The following is a 23,305-nucleotide window of genomic DNA, read 5'->3' on the forward strand; positions in this document are numbered from 1 at the left end:
TCAAAAGATGGGATATATAATATAGGATGAAGATTGGAATGGAAACTACGTTGTTTTGTTCTAAATTAAATTCAGGGCATTAAAAGATATTGAAACAACTCACTCTCATACATTATTAGAGCTTAATTTTGAACTTAATCCATCCTCGTGGTGGCACAAAAACAAGAGAAATGTGGTCTCTAATAGTTCAGCTACAATCATGGCATAAGAAATCAAGATTTAACTTCCAAAATCCATCACGAATTTCAAGTAAAACATGACGACTCAATCAACCTTTCTTCAAAAACCATAGCCCAGGCTTTCCTTCCTTGTTCAAAGGTCCAACCTTCAAACCCTTGTTCCTGCGTGTTTATATGACAAGTCTTGGATTGTTTTATGTTTTTTTTTGTTTTAATTCATGTGGGGTGTTCAGGCCAGCTTACCCGTACCTCGACTAATCCCCACAGACCCCAAAGTTAACGACCAGGTAAGCCTTTAGTGACCATCAATATTAACAACCTTAGAGCTCGAACCTAAAACTACAGGGGAGCAAACTCTTTGATCCCGTGCTCTTATCATTGAGTCCCCTATTAGATGGTTAATTGTACTCATTCTTGGTATGCGAAAACAGAAGTCATGAACTTCTACTAAGTGTTTGTCTTTCTTATGTATGTTTCTCATCATTAAAAATTTGTGTGATTATTTCATGTTTAAATAACAAGATTCATCTGGAATTAGACAGAATTTGATCTGCATAAAAGTAAAAAAATGGATGCGTCATATGGTTTTCAAAACTTCAAATTCTATCTTTTATCTATTTGCATGAGTTCAAAAACTTTTAGTTTGAAGTTTGTATATAAGAGGAAGGGGATCCCTTGTAATATGTGGGTTTCTTTCCACTTTTTTCCAGAAAAAAAGTCATTTTTTCAAAGTTCATGTTCAAGAGATAATATATTTACAAACACATGTTTTATTTGCGTAACTCATAATTTTTTTTGGTCCACCTGATGTTGTAAGAAGAGATAGATGAGAAGACAAGATCATACGTTTAGGAGAGTTCATTACTTGGCTTGAAATTCATTACCTTGTAATTTTGTCGGTGGCTAAAAGTTTGGTTTCATAGGGAGTGCAATTTTTTCATGAGGTTTTAAACGATACAAATACGTTTGTTTAGGCCAAGTTCTTTTTAAGCTGATGTATGGTTCATTGATTTTTCTTTTTTAATTCTTTTTCAAGTTGATGTTTTTTTTTTAATTTTATTATTTATTATTTATATTATTAGTGAATAGATTTTAACTTTTTTATGTTTGTTTTACATGCTTTAAAGGAAATTAAATAAAATGTAAAAATACTTTTCTTTCTCTAAAAAATGCTATTATTATGTATTTTTCAAAAAAATCAAAATCAATAAAATAAAACTAACCAAAAAAAAAAATAAACCAATTAAGTACAATCATATAAAAATAAATAACATAAAACTCATTAAAAAGAGATAAAATACTTTTTTCTTCCACTTTAATATAATTGACTTTTCAAATAAATTTTTTCTATTAAAGTATATATAATAATAAAAATTTAAATTTATCTTATTTATAATGTTATTTTATTAATTTATCCTTTTAAAATACCATCTTCACTCGAAGATGATGATGCTGTAGAAGAAAAACCAAACACAAGGGCAATATTTGTAAAAAAAAAAATAAAAGTTTTTAGATATAAATAATTAAATTGATAGCATAGCCCTTAATGTTACGTAATCTCCATAATTTAGGGACAAAACCGTCATTAAACTGTTTAATCACCTAACACATTTCACCTAATACAACAATCACCGTGCTTATAAAGGAAAAGCGCGAGAGAGAGAGAGAGAGAGAGAGAGAGAGCTAGACAGTAATACGAAACAAACATGGCAACTACATCAGAGATAGTGAATAAACTGAATCTCCAGCCCCACCCAGAAGGCGGATTCTACTCAGAAACCTTTAGAGACACTTCTGTCGTTCTCTCTTCTTCTCAGCTTCCTTCTGAATGTAAGTTTTCACCTGATGCCCTGCTCTTTTTCTTTCTTTTCGTTTTCAAGTGTATGAAATTTTGATACGCCTTCACCCTCTAAAGACCTTCTATGCTGTAAATAACAATTCAAGCTAAGGATCTCACTACTAATCTTGGGTATGCCTTCTTTTGTCTTTATGATTGGATTAATATGAATAGATTCTGTTGTTACTAATTCATTCTACTATTGGGATCGGAGTCCATCTGTTGTTACTAATCCATTTTACTAATTCATATATACAAAAATTCATACTACTTATTACATAACTTAAGCTTGTTTGTTCTTTTTTTTACTTTTGTTTGCTTTAATAAATCTTTTCAAGGTATACTTTTAATTCTGTTTTCTCAAGGCAAGGCTGTGTTCTGGTTACATGGGGGGGCTTGAAATGTAGGGACAGTTCAAGGATTCTCTCTCTGTTTTCTGTATCCTTATATTTAGTTCTGATTTTAAATAATGAACTTGAAATTGTTGTTTGCTTTGACAAAATTTTAGAATTCCGTGAAAATGGAATTCCAAAATCAAATCAAATTCTCCATGAATGACACCTATACTGAGTTTTGGTTTAGCAATGTAGTCAATCCGAGAATCCTTCTACATGGCCTTGAAAACATGTTGATCACATGTGGCAAAGATATTAATCTTGTTTTTCTAGATCTTCAATATTTTTCTATTCACATGCTCGGTTCTCAATATGAACAGTGTACCACCTGTTGAGGAGTCTTTGGTGTAGTGTCTATATTTGATGGCAGAACCATTCATGCAATAAGGTTCAATTGTCAAAGCATAAAACTTTCAGTTTAGTTTTGAAATTATAGCAAGCAACATCAGTGTTTTTGTAATTTGATTCTTGTTTTGTTTTCATTTTTCGCTTGATCAATCAATTTACTAATATAGTTGCATCTTAATGCAGATAAGGTTGATCGTGCAGTTAGCACATCTATCTACTTCTTGCTACCTTCTGGGAATGTCTCACTCCTTCATCGCATTCCATGCGCAGAAACCTGGCATTTTTATTTGGGAGAACCACTTACCGTAAGGCTTATTCTATGTGACACTGGTATTTAATTTTCCTATAGAATTGACAATTTGCGTGCCGTGATTAGCTCCTTTCAATTCTAACAGTCATTTGATGGAAAGCACTGACTTAACTAATGCCACTGGAACATTCTATCTATACTGTTGTACATACTGTTTGGACAATGAAGATAATTTTTAGTTTTGTGCATTTTGATGTCTCATTGTTTTAGTATTCCATTACTTGGATCCTCGCTAAAAAGCTCACGTGTCATGTGTTCAGAATTATTAAATTGAACTAAACTTGATGAAGGTTTTCTCAATCCTCTGTATCTTAGCTTTTAAAACACATATCTTTGTTATGACTTTGCTAGTTGTCGTCCCTGCACAGATTATGCATGGAGGATGTCCATCACATGGTCAATGCATGTCCATTTTGTCCTTCCCAACTATTCACTGCAAACTTGATCTAAAGCTCTTTCATTTAGTGGTTCACTTTGCTTATGAACATCAGATCTACTTCTGTGTTTGAAGCTTTTTTATAGTTTCTTTGGGTAGATGAGAAAGTTTTAATTTCATGTTTGTGATGTGATTTTGCATTGGAACATTTCAGATTTGCACTTGGGCATTGCATAAGGGCTTTTCATCCAGTAAAGGTTGCATGGGATAATCCCAAGGACAATTTTGATAGGCAAACTATTTGATTTGTTCAAAGTATTTGTTAGGAAAACTCATTTATCTCATTCCAACAGCAATTGCTTTGGACAAATCAAATGAGTTGGGTTATCCAAAATGTACCTTGGATGGCCCTACACAATAATAGTTCCTCCTCCTATAACCAGAATAGAGTCCTAGGATGTGACATGAGTTAAGGAGTGAGTAGTATTTGGTTAAAACTGAATTGATTTGACCCATTTTGGTTCCATTTGGTTCATGTTTTTTGAAAGCTTGGTTTGGTCCAGATTATTTTTTTTTTGAAATGTTTGATTTTCAGTATTTGGTTCAGTTTGGAGGGGTTGCAAACTGAACTTGGCCTAAAAATCAATAGTTTATTTCTTTTTATTTTTAAATTTTAATAACATTTATCATATAATAATTTTAATATATCTAAAATCATATGGAATTTTCTATGTTTCATGTATCTTTCTCCGAAAAACTGTACTTACCCAAATCTTCCATATTTTTGTTTGGGCAGTTCCATTTAATTCTTTTTTCTTATTCAGGGCCGCTTTGGTTTGAGGTGCAAAATATGTGGTTTTGACCGAACCAAAATTTCCAAAGCTAACCCAACTGACTGATTGCACCACCTAAGCTGAATTTGGTATTAAATCTCTCATACCTGCATTAGAGAATTGTGTAAAGACAGACTATTAGTTGCTGTACTACCAAAGTTGGGTTGTTAGAAGGAAAATTTCGAATACCCTTCAGCATGTATTTGTAAATTGATCACTCCTATGCAATAGTTCCTCCTAGTTATGGCCCCTTTGAAATAGAGTTCCAGGTAGTGAGGCAAATTCTGTGTTACAGCTCGTGGAGTCCAATCATGCTGTGTAAATAACCGCTACCCAGTTTCAAAAATTTCCATCCCAGGAGCCTACTTTGTGGACTGCAACTGGACAATGACTCTTCGTAGAATAAATTAGTGTGGTAGTTCTTTGATATTCTAGTTATGAGATTGCTTCGAGCATTAGAAGACTGTCAAATGCCCAATGATGAAATCTTTGAATTGTTTATGTTTAAGCTTGAAGCACTAGAATTAGATTACACTGTGCACATCAATGTCAAATTGAAATGGTAATATAAGTTGATTGATATACAAGAGTCCTGATTTTTACCTGGTTGACCTCATCTGTGCTGTGGTTTCTCTACTCACCTCCGCTGAACCAGCAAATAAACTATTGAAGTTTTCACCTAAAATTGTTAAATGTATTCCAGAAGTAATTCAAACAAACCATGCATTGCTGAAAAGAAAGAATGAAATGATAAATAATTCATATTGTAAATCTGAAATTTGATCTTATTTCTAGCATTTTGAAGTGCCATGGCAATCTACAATATCCCTTGCAAATTATATATGAAGCTTTTCTCTCATCAGAGCAAATTACAAATTTAAGATGAAATTGGAGGAAAAGAGTCTCGCTCAGGGTTCCTGTCTTGCAATATTTGCTGCGAGTCCTGCCATTTTACTTATTTTTCTATTGAAGCATATATTTTTTTTTCAGATACTGGAATTGAATGAGAAAACCGGGCAGGTCAAATTAACTTCCATTGGATCTGATCTGGTTGGAGACAATCAGCAACTACAGTATACTGTGCCTCGAAATGTCTGGTTTGGTGCGTTTCCAACAAAGGACTACAACATTTCTCCAGATAGTATGGTTGCTAAAACTGCACCGAGGGATGCTGAGAGCCACTACTCCCTAGTAGGTTGCACTTGTGCTCCGGCCTTTCAGTTTGAAGACTTCGAGCTGGCAAAACGCTCTTATCTTATTTCACGTTTTCCCAATTATGAGCCTCTGATATCTCTACTCACTCTTCCGGAGTGAAGATGATCCCTTGGCCTTGCTGCAGTTTTCTTCTGCAAGGAAATAAATGAACAATACCGGGTTGAGGCTTATAAAGGAGACGGTGACCGAATTCTGTGGTGTATATCTCGAGTCAATAAACTTATTAGTACTGAACTTTCTATGGAATATGTCTCCCACTGAGCAGCACAACTTGAATAGCATAACATAATTATTTTTATTGAAGGTCCAAAAACCTACTCTTTCATCGAAGTTAAAGTTTGGAAAGGTCTGCTGGTAGATAGACACGGTTCAGCATAGAACCTGGCATTTCAAGAATAACTCAGGACTTGGGTTTGTCCTCAATGATCATGAGTTTAAATTTTTTTAAGGCCACTGGAGATTTATATGGTCGTTAATTTTAGGATCCGTGGTATTAGTTGAGATGTGCGCAAGCTGGTCTGGACACTTACGTTAATAATAATAATAAAAAGAATAACTTCTCAAGTCTTAATTAATGGTAATTAATGAAATGAGAATAGCAAAATAGTAATCCTTTTACCTTGAACTAGCTTACATATCAATTAGATAAGAACATTAATTGTTCAAGAAGAATTATAAATGGTATGATCAATCATGAAGTTCATGATTGATTAAAGTCAAGAAAGATAGGACAATGGTCGTTTATATAAATAGAGTCCATTTATATAAATGGAGTCCATGTAATCAACCCAGATGAAACAATCGACTATGAAGGAAAAGTCCATGTGATCGACAAGAGTATCCAGGGAGTATCCAGGGGTATGTAGAACATGAATCGTCAATGTCTAAATCTAGCTAGGGTTACATAACTATGACCAAATCCTATGAAATTCTAAAGCCATAAGCACTCCAACATGGGTATTTGAAACTATTATGCCTTATACAATGAGACATATACCAATGTATCATACACAATAACAATAACTAAACCTAGGCATGATAGCTCATAATATGCCAATTTCCTCTTTCTATATATATATAACCACAAGCCAATTATATGGCTCCATAACTGTTTTATCTAGTGCAACAACTTGTTACTAGGCAGTTTAATGCCTATTATATTGTTTCATAGCAAGTAAACCTCAATCTCATTCCATAACAAACCCTAACTATTGATAGACAAGTGAGGAGAAGAATAGATAAAATTGAATAAAGAACCCAAGGGAGACGGAGTTAGTAATTGGTTGAATAGTAATATCTATATACACTCATACATATCTTGGATGAGTTGACAGATTGCACCTAATTCCTAGAGATATAAATATTGTAAATTAAAAATAATTTTAAGAAAAAAATAATCTACGATAGAATACATCGTCAAATTCATAAACCAATATGACAATATTGTTGTGAACCCCTTCATAAAGTTAAGGTTGTTTGGTTTATACTGATTAAAATAGGTTTTCACTAGTTTTTTATGTTGCCATCCAACTTTATCAACAATAAAGAAGAGATGGAGACTCGCTTCTATGAGCATTTCTACATAACAAAACTAGAGGTAACAATGGTTGAATTAACTAGGATTGTCTAAGACAAATGGAAGTTAATTAAGAGTTATGTCTTTTAGTTGAGGACATTAAAAATTAAATGCATTTTAACTATAACAATGTATGAGTGCATTAAAATCATTTTGAATGGGATATTGTAGTGGAGCATAATAAAATGGTTTATAAAAACCAAATACTGAAATATCTACACCCTAATAGATGATGTTGCTTGTTATGAGAAAATGGAAAAAATGAGTAGAGAATAAGCCAATTAGAAGAATATATCTAGTTGGCTATTAAGACAATGTTATGATTACTCTTTCCCTGACCAATTTATTCTTCAATAAGAAATTTAAAAAAGTCCAACAATAACTCATATCAATTTTAAAAATAAAAGAAAGAAGATTGTTTTTACATCATTGCAAAAGGCTAGATAGGCTATTTAACCTAGTGGAAAAGACAAATTCTATCAGAGTAGTTGAAAAAAAATAAAGATTAATTTTTTCACTATAAAAGCATCGATGAAATCTTTGACCAATTGATGTATAAGATGTAAATTAAGTTCCTTGATAATCATTCCATCCCCACCACCAACCAAATTAAAGAGAAAAGTATTGTAAGTGGCATGACTATAGAGATATGACATTAATAATTGTGTTGTCTTTAAAAACCATACTTAGAAGGCATTATAATAAAATATATTCAATAAAACTAGATCAAGATTATCAAATGATCTTGCCTGATAAGACAAGTTTTCCTATAGCATCATTAAATATGAATGATAGACATGTTAAAGTTCAAGATCCACTAATTAAAGTAAACTTGGGAGATTATAATAAGACCATACCAATTTTTACACGCGCCAATATGCTAGAAGAGTTTCAGAATAATATAGTATCGCTGCTACATGTTTATAAACACTATTTTTCCTATGATTATGATTAATTGCTTGGTTTAGACCAAAGTTCGTCCAAACATTCTTTACCAAGCAAGCCTAAAGCCACGCAAACAACCTCCACGAAGAATGGCTTCAAATGTGATTAATTATATGAAGGAGAAAATCGAACGACTCCTAAAATATTGATTTAAATTCTGTATTTATATAGATGCATAGGTGCATGCAACACAAGTGCCTCCAGTGTAAGGTTAGTCAAATCTTTTAACACAATGGTCCACGTTTGTCAGCACACCCACATCTTCTTACAAACAATTACTATTGAAGATAGCATGTAAGGGAAGGCATATTCCAAATTAGAGAAGGTAATGATTTTGTATTTTTATTTATTGAGTTTTGCTAAATTAACATGATGTCTCGCGAAAGGAGTTTGAGTATGAGATTTCCACTTTTAAACAAGGTGCTGCTCTACCCAATTAAGCCATGCACATTTCATCTACCCCCGTGTCGTTGCTGCCCTTACAGTAAGCATAAACGTAACAACAAACAAGCTTCCTAGAACTCCAATAAATTCTTCTTTATTTCAAGATTTTCTTTTTCTCCCATAGAAAACAAAGCTCAGAATGCCCCATGAGTACAAAACTCAGCCTGAACCTGCCAGTGTAGACCAACAGATCTTTTTATTGTCCTCCAAATGCTAATCAATTCCTTGTAACTTGAGAAAAAACTATGCCCAGCCATTGGTATAAGATCATTCGCATGGGAATCAAAGGCATTAGGCTAGTGGCACATATATATATATATATATATATGCACATGTTTAGAAATCGGACATTATGCTTCATTTCTATGTTTAAGATAGATGTTGCAGTTTTCATGAAAGTTGAAGACAGTTCAGTACGGCTTGGGCGATTATTTCAAGCCATTTAGCTCCGTATATTGAAAGCAGGACGGTTCAACCACGGATCATAGTTATCTGCAAAATTTTGTAGTTCTTGGTATCAGAAATGCGACAATTACTGTTACAAGTATGAAGTAACTGTTTGAAAATACTGCCATTAATTACCATGTAATCTTCACATGCATCTGGCCAGGGCCAATTTAATTTATATCTCCAACACTATATCTGCAGTTGAATATTAAGTGTTAGTCGTCGAGATCATATCAGTACAGATGATTCTTATGCATACTAATCCGAACTTACATTCAGAATCTGTCTTCACCCATTTACTTCCTTCATCAGCCTTCTCATCTATTCCATCCTCTTCGGCAGACTTCGGCTTTTGTTTATTCTCCAAATATTTGTTCCTTGATGATTTTGGACTCGGATTTTGTGGATATATCTTCTTGTGAAGTATTGCCCTCAATATCTTTCATTCAGAAATAAATTAGAAGGAAGAAACTGTATTAGAAATCCCTTTTTTTCTCCTCTTTATGAGCAACCAAAAATAAAGTAATATGCATTATTTGCATCTACCTTTTCCATTCTGGACTCTGGGACTTGATTCTTTAAACTAGGGGTAGGAGAGAATCCACCGCCACAAATGAACATCTTCTTTAGAAGAAAAGACAAAGACTTTTTGTTAATTGCTGCACTGTTGTCTGCCCATATATCTTTCCTTCTGCTGGTAACAACCTCGGTGTTAGCCTGAACACAGCAATCTTTGTTATTTGACTCATCAGAACAGCCGTCAGAATTTGTACTGTCATCTTCCATGCTTGTTTGGCTATTGAAAAAATTAGCAGTTTCTGATTCTGCTCCATCAGTTGATCCACCTTGTTTATGCAATAAGATGCTCAGCTCATTTTGCAGTTTTCCAACTTCTTCAGGTGTAAGTTCTTGGGGAAGATTTTGGGAGAAATGGTTATGCTTAAATTCTTCTTTTATGGATTTGTTTCCAAACGTCCCAATTGCCAGCAATTCATTAGGCCAGTCAATGAATTCTTCTTTACGAGATTCTTGCCGAATGTGATCTATGCAAGGAGCAGAAGTTACATTAATAATAATCTAAGAAATACATTTCACACATACTGATCATAAGTTCATAGAACGGAATGACTGCTAATAGCTTGCTGATCTATGATTGCCACTTCCTGACAATTAAGACCAAAGAAGGATCAAAATGTTAATTAAGACTAAGAAACCTTTTACCGAGTATAAATGGGCCCATCTCCCTTGTAACCAGCCTATGAATATGATAACCTCGTGATAGTTTGAATCACTATGGCTGTCATTAGTCATTTTAAGAAGTCTAAATCCATGCATTAACAGAAACATACAAGAAAACAAATAAATAAATAAAGCAGGCAACACAGTGCTTACAATCAACAGAAATGGAGTTTGGTTTCTTGCTGTCATGTCTCCTATAGAATTTGTTTTGCATCCAAACGACTATCTGCAATTGTAAGGGCACATAATTATCCTCAGTAAGCGTCAAGTTAACTTCCCTGTGATGAAAAATGCAGAGATAATCAGGACATTGATTCATTCCTGTAGCTTTATTCCTACCTTCATTTGGTGAGCGAGTGTTGAGAACTCTTCAATATGACTAGAGAAGGATGTAGCGCAGTTGCGGCTTACAGAAACCAAGTGTTCTTGCTTCTTATATATATACACAGATCCCATAAGCCAGTGAGAACTTAGCTGCATTGAATTATATAGAGTTTGAAGCTTTGATAAATTCCATGGACAAGCTAGTACGTGCCAATGCCATTGGTTCAAGTTCCCAAAATACTTGACTTTCCGCCTGCTCTCAATCTCTCTCTTATCTATTTGTCACTTTTGCTCCAACTACTATGTCTTTTTCCTTTCAATTTATTGCGTTTTCTAGTTTTCTAATTAAGCATTTTATATAATACAATACCCCCCCCCCCTCTCCACCATTTCACTGCATATATATTGCATTTGATTTCATAAATCTATATTTGCGTTGAATTTAATCTTGAGCATTGGTAAAACTACTCGAAACTACTGCTGCCTCATAAATTAATGAATATTACATTATATTATATTACAAAATATACTAAAACGGATAGGAAAATCATTGTGACAATGATAACAAAGAGTGTTTTTTTAATTTTATCTTCAAATTTTATTTTTAATTACAGCCTTTTATGATTAAATTAATGATCAATTTCTTAAAAATTGTTAAGAATAAGAAAAGAAACAATTCAACAAAAAAGTATTAAAGTGTAAAATAAAAAGAAATCATATGATCAATCTCAAATTCATGCGAAAAAAATACTATTTAATCAACCTATTTCCTTTTTCTTCTTTTACAATCCTTATAGTTTTTAAAATTTTAATTTTTATTTCAAAAGATTTTATTTACTTTTCAATCATGGGGTATGAGAAAGAAGAGAGAAAGTCTTCGAACACCAGTGAAACAGATAAAGTTGTTGTTAGCCTAACTTCCCACAACAAAAAGGTTTAATCTTGATATCAACGGGTTCCATTCGATAAAAAAAGTTTCATTGAGATGTTTTTAAACCTTTAACTTTATAAAAAAAATAGAACATGTTGAGAGATAATTTTTTTTTTTCTATTTGCTTTTGTGTTTTTGGACGAATTCAGAGTTGTTTTAGGTTGAAAAAATAGGTTATTGAGATGGTAAGAGTATTTTTTTTAGTTGTTTTAGGATGGAAATAGGAAGAAAATTGGTATTTTTAGTGCAAAAAACCTAATTGTGATTTCTCAGTCATCTCTCTGATAGATAAAATCTGGAACAGCAAACAACATGTCATCAACTGTTTATTTTTTTATATATAAATAAAGTACCTTATAAAATAAAACAAAAAAAGAAAAGGCCAGACTCCTAGGCCTCGCCTTGCAAGCTTAGGCCAGGTGCTTAGGCCTAACCCCTTTTGATTTTTTTTTATTTCATTAAATGCACTAAAAAAATTAATATTATTATTCAATTTATCCATGGTTCTAAAATAATATTATAGGTCCTTATAGGAATGTTAATATTTTTTTAATTATTATGTGCCTAATATAAAAAAAGTCTTATGAATATTCAATTAAAATAGAGTTTATGTTTTTGTTTTGTTTTTTTTTTATTTTTAATATGTTTTAAAGTTCCCGTGTATTATATTTATAATTTTTAATACGTATGTGTCATAATAATGAAAATATTTTAAAAACAATTTTCTTTTATGATTATGATAATTGTTTTGCTTCAGCACAAAAATATTCAATTAAACAAATCACATTAATAGGATAAAAAAGGTTTTAATTAAAGATATCGCTTTTTTTTTAATAATTTCAAGTTTTTTAAATATTTATTCTAATCACCTTTGTTTTTATTAATGAAACATATTACTTAAAAAAATATTATCTTTTGGCTGAGAACTATAGATTAATAATAAAATAAAGGATTATACTAGTAAATTATTTTATTTTAATAGAATTTAAATTATTATTTTTTATAAAAAAAATTATTGATATATAATTTAATTTTTTTTTATTAACTCTCACATGAGATATCTTAATCATCATCAAGCTCTCAAGTCTCAACTTTTCAATTTTATTTGACTTACATCAACATTTATCTCTAACATTTATTTATATATATAATTATTGGTTTATTTGATTAAACACGTGTCATCTATTTGGTTTAAAAGTAAAAAAAATTCCTTGAGCTAAAAAAAATAATTGACATTGCTCTCACTTTTATTTTTTTACATTGAAAAATAACTTTTGATATAGCTTATCATGATCAAATTGGCTAATATCTACTATTAGTTGTAGACATTGTATATACTTAACTCATATATATATATATATACACACACACTTAACTCATACAATCAAACATCAAACTAATCACATTCTCACACACACACACACACACACACACACACACACACATATATATATATATATATATATATATATATATATATATCACATTATTACAAGTTTGCCATTTTGCCAGTTCATTAAACTTAGGATTGAAGTTGCAACGATGCTACAACTACCTCTAATCAAATAAAATGAGGATTCTAGGACTTAAACCCTTAATAAAAGTAATCTATTCTAAAAGCACAATCATGTAAAGAAAATGTAAGAGTTTAATAGAGAAGTAGTTTGCATGAAACTTAAGTGTAGAAAAATAAATCAAGCTATAAATAAAAGTAGTAAATAAAGCAATAAATTAAATAAAACCTTCTCATTGAAAAAGTCGATAAAATTGTTGGAATTTGAATGTGTGGGGCTAGTCATCCTTTAAAATAGCATCTAACCCTGTTTATATTGTTATAGAGTTCGAATTCTAATTACATAGATGATCATAATTTTATACAAATATTAACAGAAGACAAATAGACTTTTCATAACCTAATAAAAGTTAAATTCCTCTTCTATTGATACATATGTGAATCCTAGTCCAATATTTTACTTTTGATTAGTTATTTTATTGTTAACTCCTACTCTGAATAGGACTTTATCTTTTTAGTTATGCACATATTCAAACTATATTGACCGGTCACTTTATTTTGATTAATAATACTTTCGGTCCTTTGATCAAGTGGTCAAATGCTTTTTAAACTCTCTTGATTGATCAAAGACACCTCTATTCGGTTAACTCTTCTGATTCATTATCAATTTTATATCCTTTCACTTCTTTCATGATAAATAACAACTATTCTCTATATTTGACAAGTGTATGTTTATTTTAGGTTTAAAAAATACCTTTCATATTGCTTTATTTTAAAATAAAGGAATATTAATCTCATCACACTATTATTATTCAAATTGATTGCTAAATTCAATCAAGAATAATATAGCAAATAACATTTTTCATCTAAAATTAGTTGATCATGTTTTAAAACATGTTTTATATATCAAACACTTCAAGCTAATAGTTTAATTTAAAAAGTGTGTGTGCTCTAACTTTTAGACATAACTTTTAGTTTTCTTAAATTGCATTGAATTCCTCATCTGTTACACAATAATCACTAAGTTCTTTTAAAGTCCTAGATATTTTTTACAAAGATTCAATCAAGAACTCTAAATGCTTTTTTTATCTGTTAAAAAACAAGAATAGAAACTTTAAGCTATACTCCATCAAAATTCATTGTCATAACTAGTTTTTTTGCTCTCTTTCCATTCAACTTTTGCTTTGTAAATAATAATAATGATAATAGAAAAGGGGTCAAGAAATATAAGTAAATAAAAAATAACAAATTAAAAAAATTAAAAATCTAAAAAACTAATTCAGTTGAGAAACTTTTGATTTATGTTCCGACGATAACTCGATTAATATCTGTCAATAGTATATGATATACAAATAAGCTCATGAAATAATTTAGACAATTAATGGCTTGCATAAAATGAATTAGAAAAAACACATAGCTAAGATAACCTTTCATTGGAAAGGATGTGATAATGGTGATTTTTATCTTTCCTTAAGCATTATCATCCTATTATTTAGATCTCTAGAATTAGTTCATACTTTTGAATTCTTAGTCTCCTTAAAGAACTAGATGATGACTCTATTTTCTATATTTTTCCTTTAACTTTTGGAGATCTCATTTCATGTTGGGGGTGACAACATGGTGACCTCACAAGGGACTCTAGGTTTAAGTCTATATATATGTTTTTTTCTTTTATTGCCTTTATTGTCATTTATCTTTTAGCATTTATTTTATTTATGATTTTAACATTATTTATTATTTAGTTTATTTTATTCTACTAGATGTAATATGCATGCATATTATTTTTTGAGTTTTCACACACTTCACAAAAACCTATCAAAACTTTAAATGTAAGCTCATCTTCTTTTAAGACTAGATATGAAGATTCAGAGGCAAGTATGACTTATGTCCACTTATGCTCACTTGAATTTCTGCTCAAATTAGAACTCAACCTATGCATAGGGTATTATGGGGTTACTACCTTACCAATGTTACATAAGGTTAGGAGGCCAGGTTGCCCCCACTAGTAATTTGGACAATTTAAAAACCTAAAAAAATCTTTAGGGTTAGACTTGTTGAGCCAACTTTACATGAGTTAGATCTTATTCATTAAGGTTGACTTTTGACAAGACACGAATCATATCATGACCTATCACATTCCTTAGTGCTTATAACAAACTAAATATTTTCTTCACTGATCCTTATAGTAAATATGAGATGTTTAGACATACTGAGATTACCATTGAGGACATGAAAACTAAGTCGAAGAAATGTCAATATGATGAGAGGTATTTTCCCCAAATCAACAAAAATTTATATGGGTTTGGTGTCCTCGGTGAGAAAGTTTTAAGGAAATTCGACCTTGTTCTTCCTTATAGTCCTGATATAATAGGAAACTTGAATAATAACAAGCATGCATACTCAACCTAGCGTTGCTTTCATATATACATTTTTGTTCATTATTAGTTTTCATACATATGCATATCAAATAACAATATGAGGAAATATAAGTCGTCCTGTAAAAGTTCAACTTACTCTTGTAGCCTATAACACTAGATCCAAACAAAGACAAATGGAAAACAAAAAGAGATCACAGCTATAACAAAGCCACCAGAGAGAGATAAAAAGTTTGAAAATAGAGGTTAAGCAAACTCAGGTAGAAATGTTATTTCCCTCCAATGTCTACTTAGTTCCATAAATGCAATCAATGCCATTTATTTTTGTATTGCCAAACTAGGGCCATTTATAGGCTTATTGTAAAAACTACAAGCCTAGGTTGCTCTAACTATTGACCTCACCGCTGAAGAAACCTAAAGAATAAAGATGGTAGAAAAGTTTGACTCTAAAAGTTATCTATAATAAAAGAATGACTTTAAACTATAGAAGACATATACCTTTATGACATACTAAAGGTAGTTGAAATATGTTTTATGCCAAATGTTGCAATACCTAAAAAGTCAAAGGGGTCTGAGTTTGTCAAGTATAGTGGCACATAGTGTCCCATGGTGCATCTACTTGTATATTTCCATACAATAGTTAAAGTAGTCTATGACGAGAAGCTTTTGATTCAATTTTCATATAAGAGTTAAATGGCATAACACTAAGTTAGTACATGTATATGGACAACACCGAGATTAAAAAAAAATGGAGGGATTTTATAGATGCTTTTATAAAATAGTATAAGTTCAATATGGATGTGGCTTCCGACCATTCTAGTTTGCAAAACATAAAAAGAAAGACCTAAATAATATATTGAGAGTACACCTAGAGGTGAAGTGAAGTGGAAACATATATCCATCATTCTCTAATTGAAAAAAAAAATGATCATGATCTTCCTAAATATATTCAAAGCACTATACTTTGAATACTTGGTCGATAGTTTAACATAATATTTTATTGATGTTGTTGTGACCAAGAGAATTAAGCAAGTAGTGAGGGGAGGAAGAATCTTGAACACTTCTCAAGCTAATAAAAGAAAAAAAAAGAAAAAAAAGGGTTTATTAGTAAGAAAAAGAACAAGAAAGTGTATTAGGTGGAAACCTATCATTTTCAACCCAAAGGTTGTTGCAATAATCCATGGAGGACCAATCAACAAATCAATACCAATAATACTAATTTTCAAACATTCACTTCAACATCATCCAATGTTACATTTGTTTCCAATCTAATCTCATCTTCACGATTCCCTACTTTATAACTAAACAATTTCCCACAAACTCAGTCTCTTTTTAACCGATCAACGTCAAACAACTTGATCAGTCTAAGCAACCAACCTTATAGAAATACCTAAAAAAATTAAGAAACATTACCACCTCCTTTGCTACCTTTTGTATAAATGTTCAAAAGGCTCATTAGCATTAGACAAATTTCTCCTTCACAAAAAAAAAAAAACTCTTTTAACCACCCTCCCTTATTGGTATAAACTTGATCACAAATACGAATACCACATTGGTGTTGTTAAATATAACATTGATAATTATAATGAATTTAAACCATGATGCCATTTGTTTAATATATTATCTAAAGCAAATTACCTCAGGGAATCTTCTAAAACACATGTTATTGAGAATCTTGATGATTATTGTAAGTTCCATTATAAATCAGGGTACAATATTGATAGTTATGATGAATTCTTCAAGAAGAGAATACCATAATGATCCTAATTATGCAATGATTTGAGAATAGTATGGTTAAGTGTAACACCCCAAACTATTTGCCTATATAATTTTTATCTTTTTTATTGTCTCATACATGGAATTTAGGGGTAAATTGTTTTTTATACGAACCATAATATTTGTCTTAAACTCAACATGTAACGATTTCATTTATAAATACATTCATACACAATCTCTATTTACGCTATTGTGTGGGTACACCACTTTTTAATTTATTCATATGAAATTTATTTACAAAATATTCGTTGGACAATACCAAAACCTATTTAATATGAAAAACTAAGTAGCTCGATAACACTGCATGAGAAGTTGTGGTCTCCTAGGGAAAATACCCGTAAAATATACAAAATCATGGAACTTAAATAAATATTTGTGTAATTAGGGTTACCAATAATTGTTAATGATACAATCAAAACCAATTTCATGAACTTTTTTTTTAAGTACATCAATTTACATCATATTCCAATTTAATACATTTCCATTAGCCTTTGATGAATTATATGTATTCATCCTTGTACAGATTGAACTATTGTAGTCATATTATAGCAACTCTTTTTTCACATCACATCTGATTCATACTACAATTCATTTTCTCAAACACACTTAATTCGTACAATTATATACATGTCACCAACATTTTATTCCATAATCACCTCTAGTTCGCACCATCATTTTATTCATAATACATTTAATTTAAGCCACGTTTCATTTCATAAACATATTTTGATGCCATTTTAGCTTCCCAGACATTCATTTTATTCTATCCAAACACTTGTTTTATTCTAACTCATTATAAAAACCATTTTGGTTTCCCTTTTATGATTTATTTCAGGTACGCATTCATTAATCCATTTCAATTATCATATTACAAAAATGCCACTTTTTATTATCTATGTGTTATGACACTTTTATAAGGCATTTCTGAACTCTAATTTATCTGAACATTTAACCTAAGATTAAAAAAATGTTAGGAGACTTCTCATAAAATCTTAGTTTGATCTAATGGTCGGATTGATGGTTATTCGTGATATTATAAAATTAGATAATCTAATTTTACGTCAAAATCCGAATCTACGTGCTATTTTATTTACTTCAAGCATCACGATTTTCAAACTAATTCATTTGGGACTTCATCCCAATTTATAATAAAAAAAAAATTCCTCATATTTCCTTTCATTTCAATTAAAAACTACACGATTGTACATGGGGCTTATATAGACGATTAACATTATTTGCGTTTAAAACCATACATTAATTTATTTGAATATCCCTTCTATATTTTTAAATATTTTCACCCTAAATTTATAAAAAAAACATCTTCTTTTAAAATAATTATTTTACTTAATCGGAATGTTTGTGCGACTTATCACTAGATAACATCTCGCATATTGCTTTTATTCCTTTATTTAATCCAAAATTTAAGTTAGATAACTAAGAATTTATCTCCATTTATAAAAATTTATCTTCTTAATTATCATTTCTCAATTGAAAGTTACCATAGATAGCACTGGTTTATAGATTTTAGGCTGGGGGTTTACATTAAGAATGAAGTGGAAATTGTATATTTGTAAGGAGTAAATATTGACAAAGTAGAGGTATATAGGTATTAGCCAATTGATCATTAATATCCTAAAAAAGGTGTCATCTATAGAACAATTAGTTAGAAGGTGTGCTAAGAGGGAAGAACCTGATAATTGGGAATCAAAACAAATCCAAGTAATTGTTTTTATTATATTATCCTTACTTTTTCAGTAATTATAGCTTATGATACTAGAAAAATAATATATCTTTGTGGTGAGCCTAGTTTATTTTCATAGTAATGAGATCATGTAGTTTTATCCAAAAATATCTCCTTCTTATATCATTTCTTTCTTTTTATTTATCATTTTCTTAGTCCCTATAATTTTCACTTTTAGGGATCTTAAAAGTAGTTAGTCCTTTAAATTCTAAAATTACATCAAGCATATTTGGCTTAATTCAATGGATAAAGAAGAATGGGATAAGAGTGATGTTGAGGAATTTACTAGGTTAGTAGAATAACTAGAGCATGTAATAAAACTGAATTAGGAAGAGGTGGTATTGGCCAGCATAAGTACATATAAGAATAAATAAAGAACTAAAGGTTCGAACTCTGATTGTAGTAGAAAAAAATAGTAATCTAATTAAGTTAAAAAAAATATGTTGATGTATCTTCCTGGTCCTATATTGATAAGCCTAGCCTAGATACAAATATCGTAGTGCATAAACTCTTATCGATACTAAATAGTAGGCCAATGAAACAGAAGTTAAGAAGAATAAGGCTAGATACACTAATCAAGGTAAAAAAAAAAAAGGTATGTAAGTTATGAGAGGTCGATTTTTTAGAAGTAGTTGAATATCCCTAATAAGAGTCAAACATAGTGGGGATTCTAAAGAAAAATGACAAGATCCGAATGTGTGTTAACTTTTAAGATTTGAACATAACAAGTCCCAATAATGATTTTTTCGTACCTCATATCAATATTCACGTGGTTAATGTTGCCAAGAATTTCATGTATCACTTCATGGATGGATTTTTGAGGTATAAACAAATCAAGATGGTAGAAAAAGATAAACAAAATACTATTTTTATCATACCTTGGGGAACTTATTGTTATAAAGTCATGCCATTTAGAATAAAGAATATAAGGGCAACCTATCAATTCGAAATGATGACTTTGTTCCATAACATAATGCTTACAAAAATTAAGGCATTTGAGGATTATATGATCACCAACTACAAACAAGAGGAATACCACATCCAGATCCTAAGAAAGCTATCTGTAAGGTTGTAAAAATATCAATTAAAGTTAAATCCTATAAAGTGTACTTTCATTGACAAATTAGGAAAGTTACTTGGTTTTGTTATAAGTAGGAAGGGTATTAAAGTTGATTCAAATAAGATTAAAGTCATCCAAGCAATGTCAACACCAAGCCCTATGAAAAAACAAATTGGGACACTTAAATTATATAGCTCAATTTATTTCTTAGTAAACCTCCACATGTGAGCCCATCTTTCATCTCTTTCATAAGAATAATCCAGGAAAATGAAATAAAGACTGTTAAAAAGTCTTTGATAAGATCAGACAGTATCTATAAAAGTCATCTTTGTTGGTTCCACCCATATCAGGAAGGCCATTAATATTGTATTTGACAATCATCAAATTTTTCATGGGTTATGCATTAGGTCAACATGATGATTTTAGAAAGAAAGGAATAAGCCATCTACTACATGTGCAAAAAGTTCATTGAATGTGAGTCTCACTATAATGGAAAGTGTTATTGGTTAAATCTGACATCATTTATACGGTGAGAAAGGTAGTAAAAGGTAGTATGATTGTTAATCATCCAATAGACAATGTAATTAATGACTATGAGCCTCTAAACTTTGATTTTTTAAACAAGGATATCATAGTGATAAAAAAAAAAGATGATGTTGAAGATCAATTGTGGAATATGTATTTTGATGTTGTTATAAATATCTTAGGGAAAGGTGTTGAGGTAGTGATAAGTTCCCCAAAAGCAGACAATACCCTGTCTTTATTAAGCTATAATTTGAATCTACTAACAACATGGAAGAGTATGAGGCTTGTATCATGGTTTAGAAAACACCCTAGAAATACAAGTACAAAACTTAAGATATATTGTGATTCAATGTTGATAATTTATGAAGTGAAAGGTGACTGAAAAACTAAATATGAAAAATTGAATCTTTATAAGGAATACCTCACCAAACTTGTATATGAGTTCGGCTAGATCAAATTTACACATCTAAACCAAGATAAGATCTAGTTTGCAAATGCTCTAGCAATGTTAGCTTTCATGGATAAAATTGATTGTAAGATTAGAGTATAACTTCTTTGCATTGAAATTAAAAACTCACTAACTCATTATTGCTTGGTCGAAAAGGAAGTAGACTAAAGTCCATGGTATTATGATTTAAGCAATTCATTAAATGCCAAGAATACCTATCGGGGGCATCTAAGTGGACAAAAAAGACTTTAAGAATGAATGATGGAAATGGATCATTACTTATATGAAGCTTTTACGATTAAGTCTTAGATGACTATCACAATTATTTTATTATTTTTTAGTCTCAAAGGACTATTACAAATTATTATATGACTTAGAGTTTCAAAGTACCTTCACAGGTTCTACTTTACCTTTAAAGTGTTAGAGGACTTTTACGAATTTAAGTTGAACCTTGTCGTTAAAAGGCTCTTATATATGATTAAGTCTTATAGGACTCTCACAAGACTTTCTTTGCTTTTGAGTGTTACAGGACTCTTATAAATTATTCTATGATTTGGAGTTCTAGAGGACCCTCACATGTTTTACTTTACTTTTGAGTCTTAGAAGACTCATGTGAATTTAAGTCAAACTTTGCCATCATGAGGCTCTTGCGATTGAATTTTAGAGGAGTCTTGCTTATATTTTATTGCTTTTGAGTCTTAAAGGACTATTGTAAATTGTAATGAGATTTGGAGTCTTTGAGGACCCTCACAAGTTTTACTTTACTTTTAAAGTCTCAAAGGAATCTTGTGAATTTGATTTATACATGGCCATCGTGAGGCTCTTGCGATTAAGTCTTAGAGGACTATTTTAAATCTTTTTTTATTTTTTATTTTTTATTTTTAGTGGACTTTTACAAATATTTCTTTTAGATATTGCATTTCTAGTGGACCATATAAAGCTATCTTTATTTTTTAAGTCTTAGAGAACTCTTGCAAATTTCTTGTATTCAAGTCTCAAAAGACTCTCATAAATGTTTTATTTTTATTTTTTAAGTCTCAAATAACTCTTACAAATCCTTAGCAATTGAGTCCTAGAGGACTCTTGTAAATCTTTTTTTATTCTCGAGTCTTAGAGGACTCATATAAATATTTCTTATGATCGAGCATCAAAGGACTCATAAGTTTTTATTTACTTTTGAGTCGTAGAGGACTCTTGCATATTTTTCTATACTTTTGAGTCTTAGAAGACTCTTGCAAATTTTTCTTTATTTTTTACTCTCATATGACTCTTGTAAACTTAAGGTCAAAGCATTGCACGAATTTAAATCCTAAATGGTTCATTTAGATTTCAATTCTTGAGGTTGGTCACCTTTTGATTTTACCACCTTCCAAAATTTTTTCATGATATTATCTTTTCCTTACAAACTTACTAAACAAAGCCTATTAAAAGGCATTTTTCATAGACTTTGTACCGTAAATATGGTGAAGAGAGACAAGTTGTTATAATCCTATTTTGACCCCTCCTTTCTATTCATCATTTTCCTTTGAAAATAATGATAATAAAAAAAAGAGTCAAGAAATATAAGTACATAAAAAATAATAATAATTTTTTAAAAATAAAAACTAAAAAAACAATTGTGATGTAAGACTCTTCATTCAGGGTCTAATGTTAACTTGACAAACATCCATCAACAATAAATGACTTGTGAAAAGCTTATAAACTAATTTGGACAATTAATGGCTTGTATAAAATAAATTTGGAGAAACACATAACTAAGTTAATATTTCCTTGGATAAGATGCAATAAAGGTGATTCTTATCTTCCATTAAGCATAACTAACCCTTTATTCGGATCTTTAGAACTAGTACATATTTTAGAATATTTAGTCTTCTTAAGGAAGGTGGAGAATCCATTTTCTATATTTTCCCTATAATTTTTAGAGGTCCCATTTTATATCAGGTGTGACATTTATGTTCATCTTTTGCTATGAAAATCTAGTAGATTGCTTATCCAACATCAACTGGTGAATCATTAATGTCACACTAAAAGACATTAATGGAGAATGTCTTGGTCTGTTTTATGAAAAAATATTATAAGAAGAAGAATAATGTCACTTTGCTCTAGACATTGAAAAAGAAATGACTCTCTTTTAAAGCGGCCATTTAATTCTCAATATATGGATCTAACCAATCTTAATATAGCCAAACACTATCATTGCCCATTACATCATATGGTTAAGTTATATGCAAGAAAGCTTTGGTGAACAATGAGAGCGTAAAATAATCTTTGATGTTATTAAACTATTTAGAATCACAATTGTACCTAATAAGAAATTGTTAGTCACTCTTTTCATATTCTAGTCAAAATCAAACAATGTTTTCCTCTTCAAGTTCGGGATGTAAACCAATAATTTGAACAACATGGCCTTAATTAAACACATATACCTAGTAGGTTTTGCAACTTTAGCTATGGCTTATATAGGTGAA

General features: G+C 30.6%; 2 protein-coding genes across 2 annotated transcripts; one reads left to right on the forward strand and one right to left on the reverse strand.

The window, feature by feature from the left end:
• Positions 1–1,818: 1,818 nt before the first annotated feature.
• On the forward strand, positions 1,819–5,823 carry LOC18100315 (uncharacterized). Its single transcript, XM_006381539.3, has 3 exons — positions 1,819–2,009; positions 2,943–3,064; positions 5,269–5,823. Exons 1-3 carry the CDS (start codon positions 1,886–1,888, stop codon positions 5,590–5,592), a joined length of 570 nt encoding a protein of 189 aa, XP_006381601.2. The 5' UTR covers positions 1,819–1,885; the 3' UTR covers positions 5,593–5,823.
• A 2,526-nt stretch (positions 5,824–8,349) lies between these two features.
• Positions 8,350–10,591, reverse strand: LOC18100317 (protein NEGATIVE GRAVITROPIC RESPONSE OF ROOTS). Its single transcript, XM_052453582.1, has 6 exons — positions 10,484–10,591; positions 10,298–10,370; positions 9,452–9,948; positions 9,179–9,344; positions 9,041–9,100; positions 8,350–8,950 (listed from the first exon to the last, which is right to left on the reverse strand). Exons 1-5 carry the CDS (start codon positions 10,487–10,489, stop codon positions 9,081–9,083), a joined length of 762 nt encoding a protein of 253 aa, XP_052309542.1. The 5' UTR covers positions 10,490–10,591; the 3' UTR covers positions 8,350–8,950; positions 9,041–9,080.
• Between the last annotated feature and the right edge of the window lie 12,714 nt (positions 10,592–23,305).

This window comes from Populus trichocarpa, chromosome 6 (assembly GCF_000002775.5).
Source record: "Populus trichocarpa isolate Nisqually-1 chromosome 6, P.trichocarpa_v4.1, whole genome shotgun sequence".
NCBI classification, from domain to species: Eukaryota; Viridiplantae; Streptophyta; class Magnoliopsida; order Malpighiales; family Salicaceae; genus Populus; species Populus trichocarpa.

Coding starts and splice junctions, on each gene's coding strand:
- LOC18100315 (XM_006381539.3), top strand. CDS start 1,886: ATGGCAACTACATCAGAGATAGTGAATAAACTGAATCTCCAGCCCCAC. Junction 2,010..2,942: donor TTCTCAGCTTCCTTCTGAAT/GTAAGTTTTCAC, acceptor ATCTTAATGCAG/ATAAGGTTGATCGTGCAGTT. Junction 3,065..5,268: donor ATTTGGGAGAACCACTTACC/GTAAGGCTTATT, acceptor TTTTTTTTTCAG/ATACTGGAATTGAATGAGAA.
- LOC18100317 (XM_052453582.1), bottom strand. Junction 9,949..10,297: donor AAACTCCATTTCTGTTGATT/GTAAGCACTGTG, acceptor CTCCTTGCATAG/ATCACATTCGGCAAGAATCT. Junction 9,101..9,178: donor GGTGAAGACAGATTCTGAAT/GTAAGTTCGGAT, acceptor ATTCAACTGCAG/ATATAGTGTTGGAGATATAA.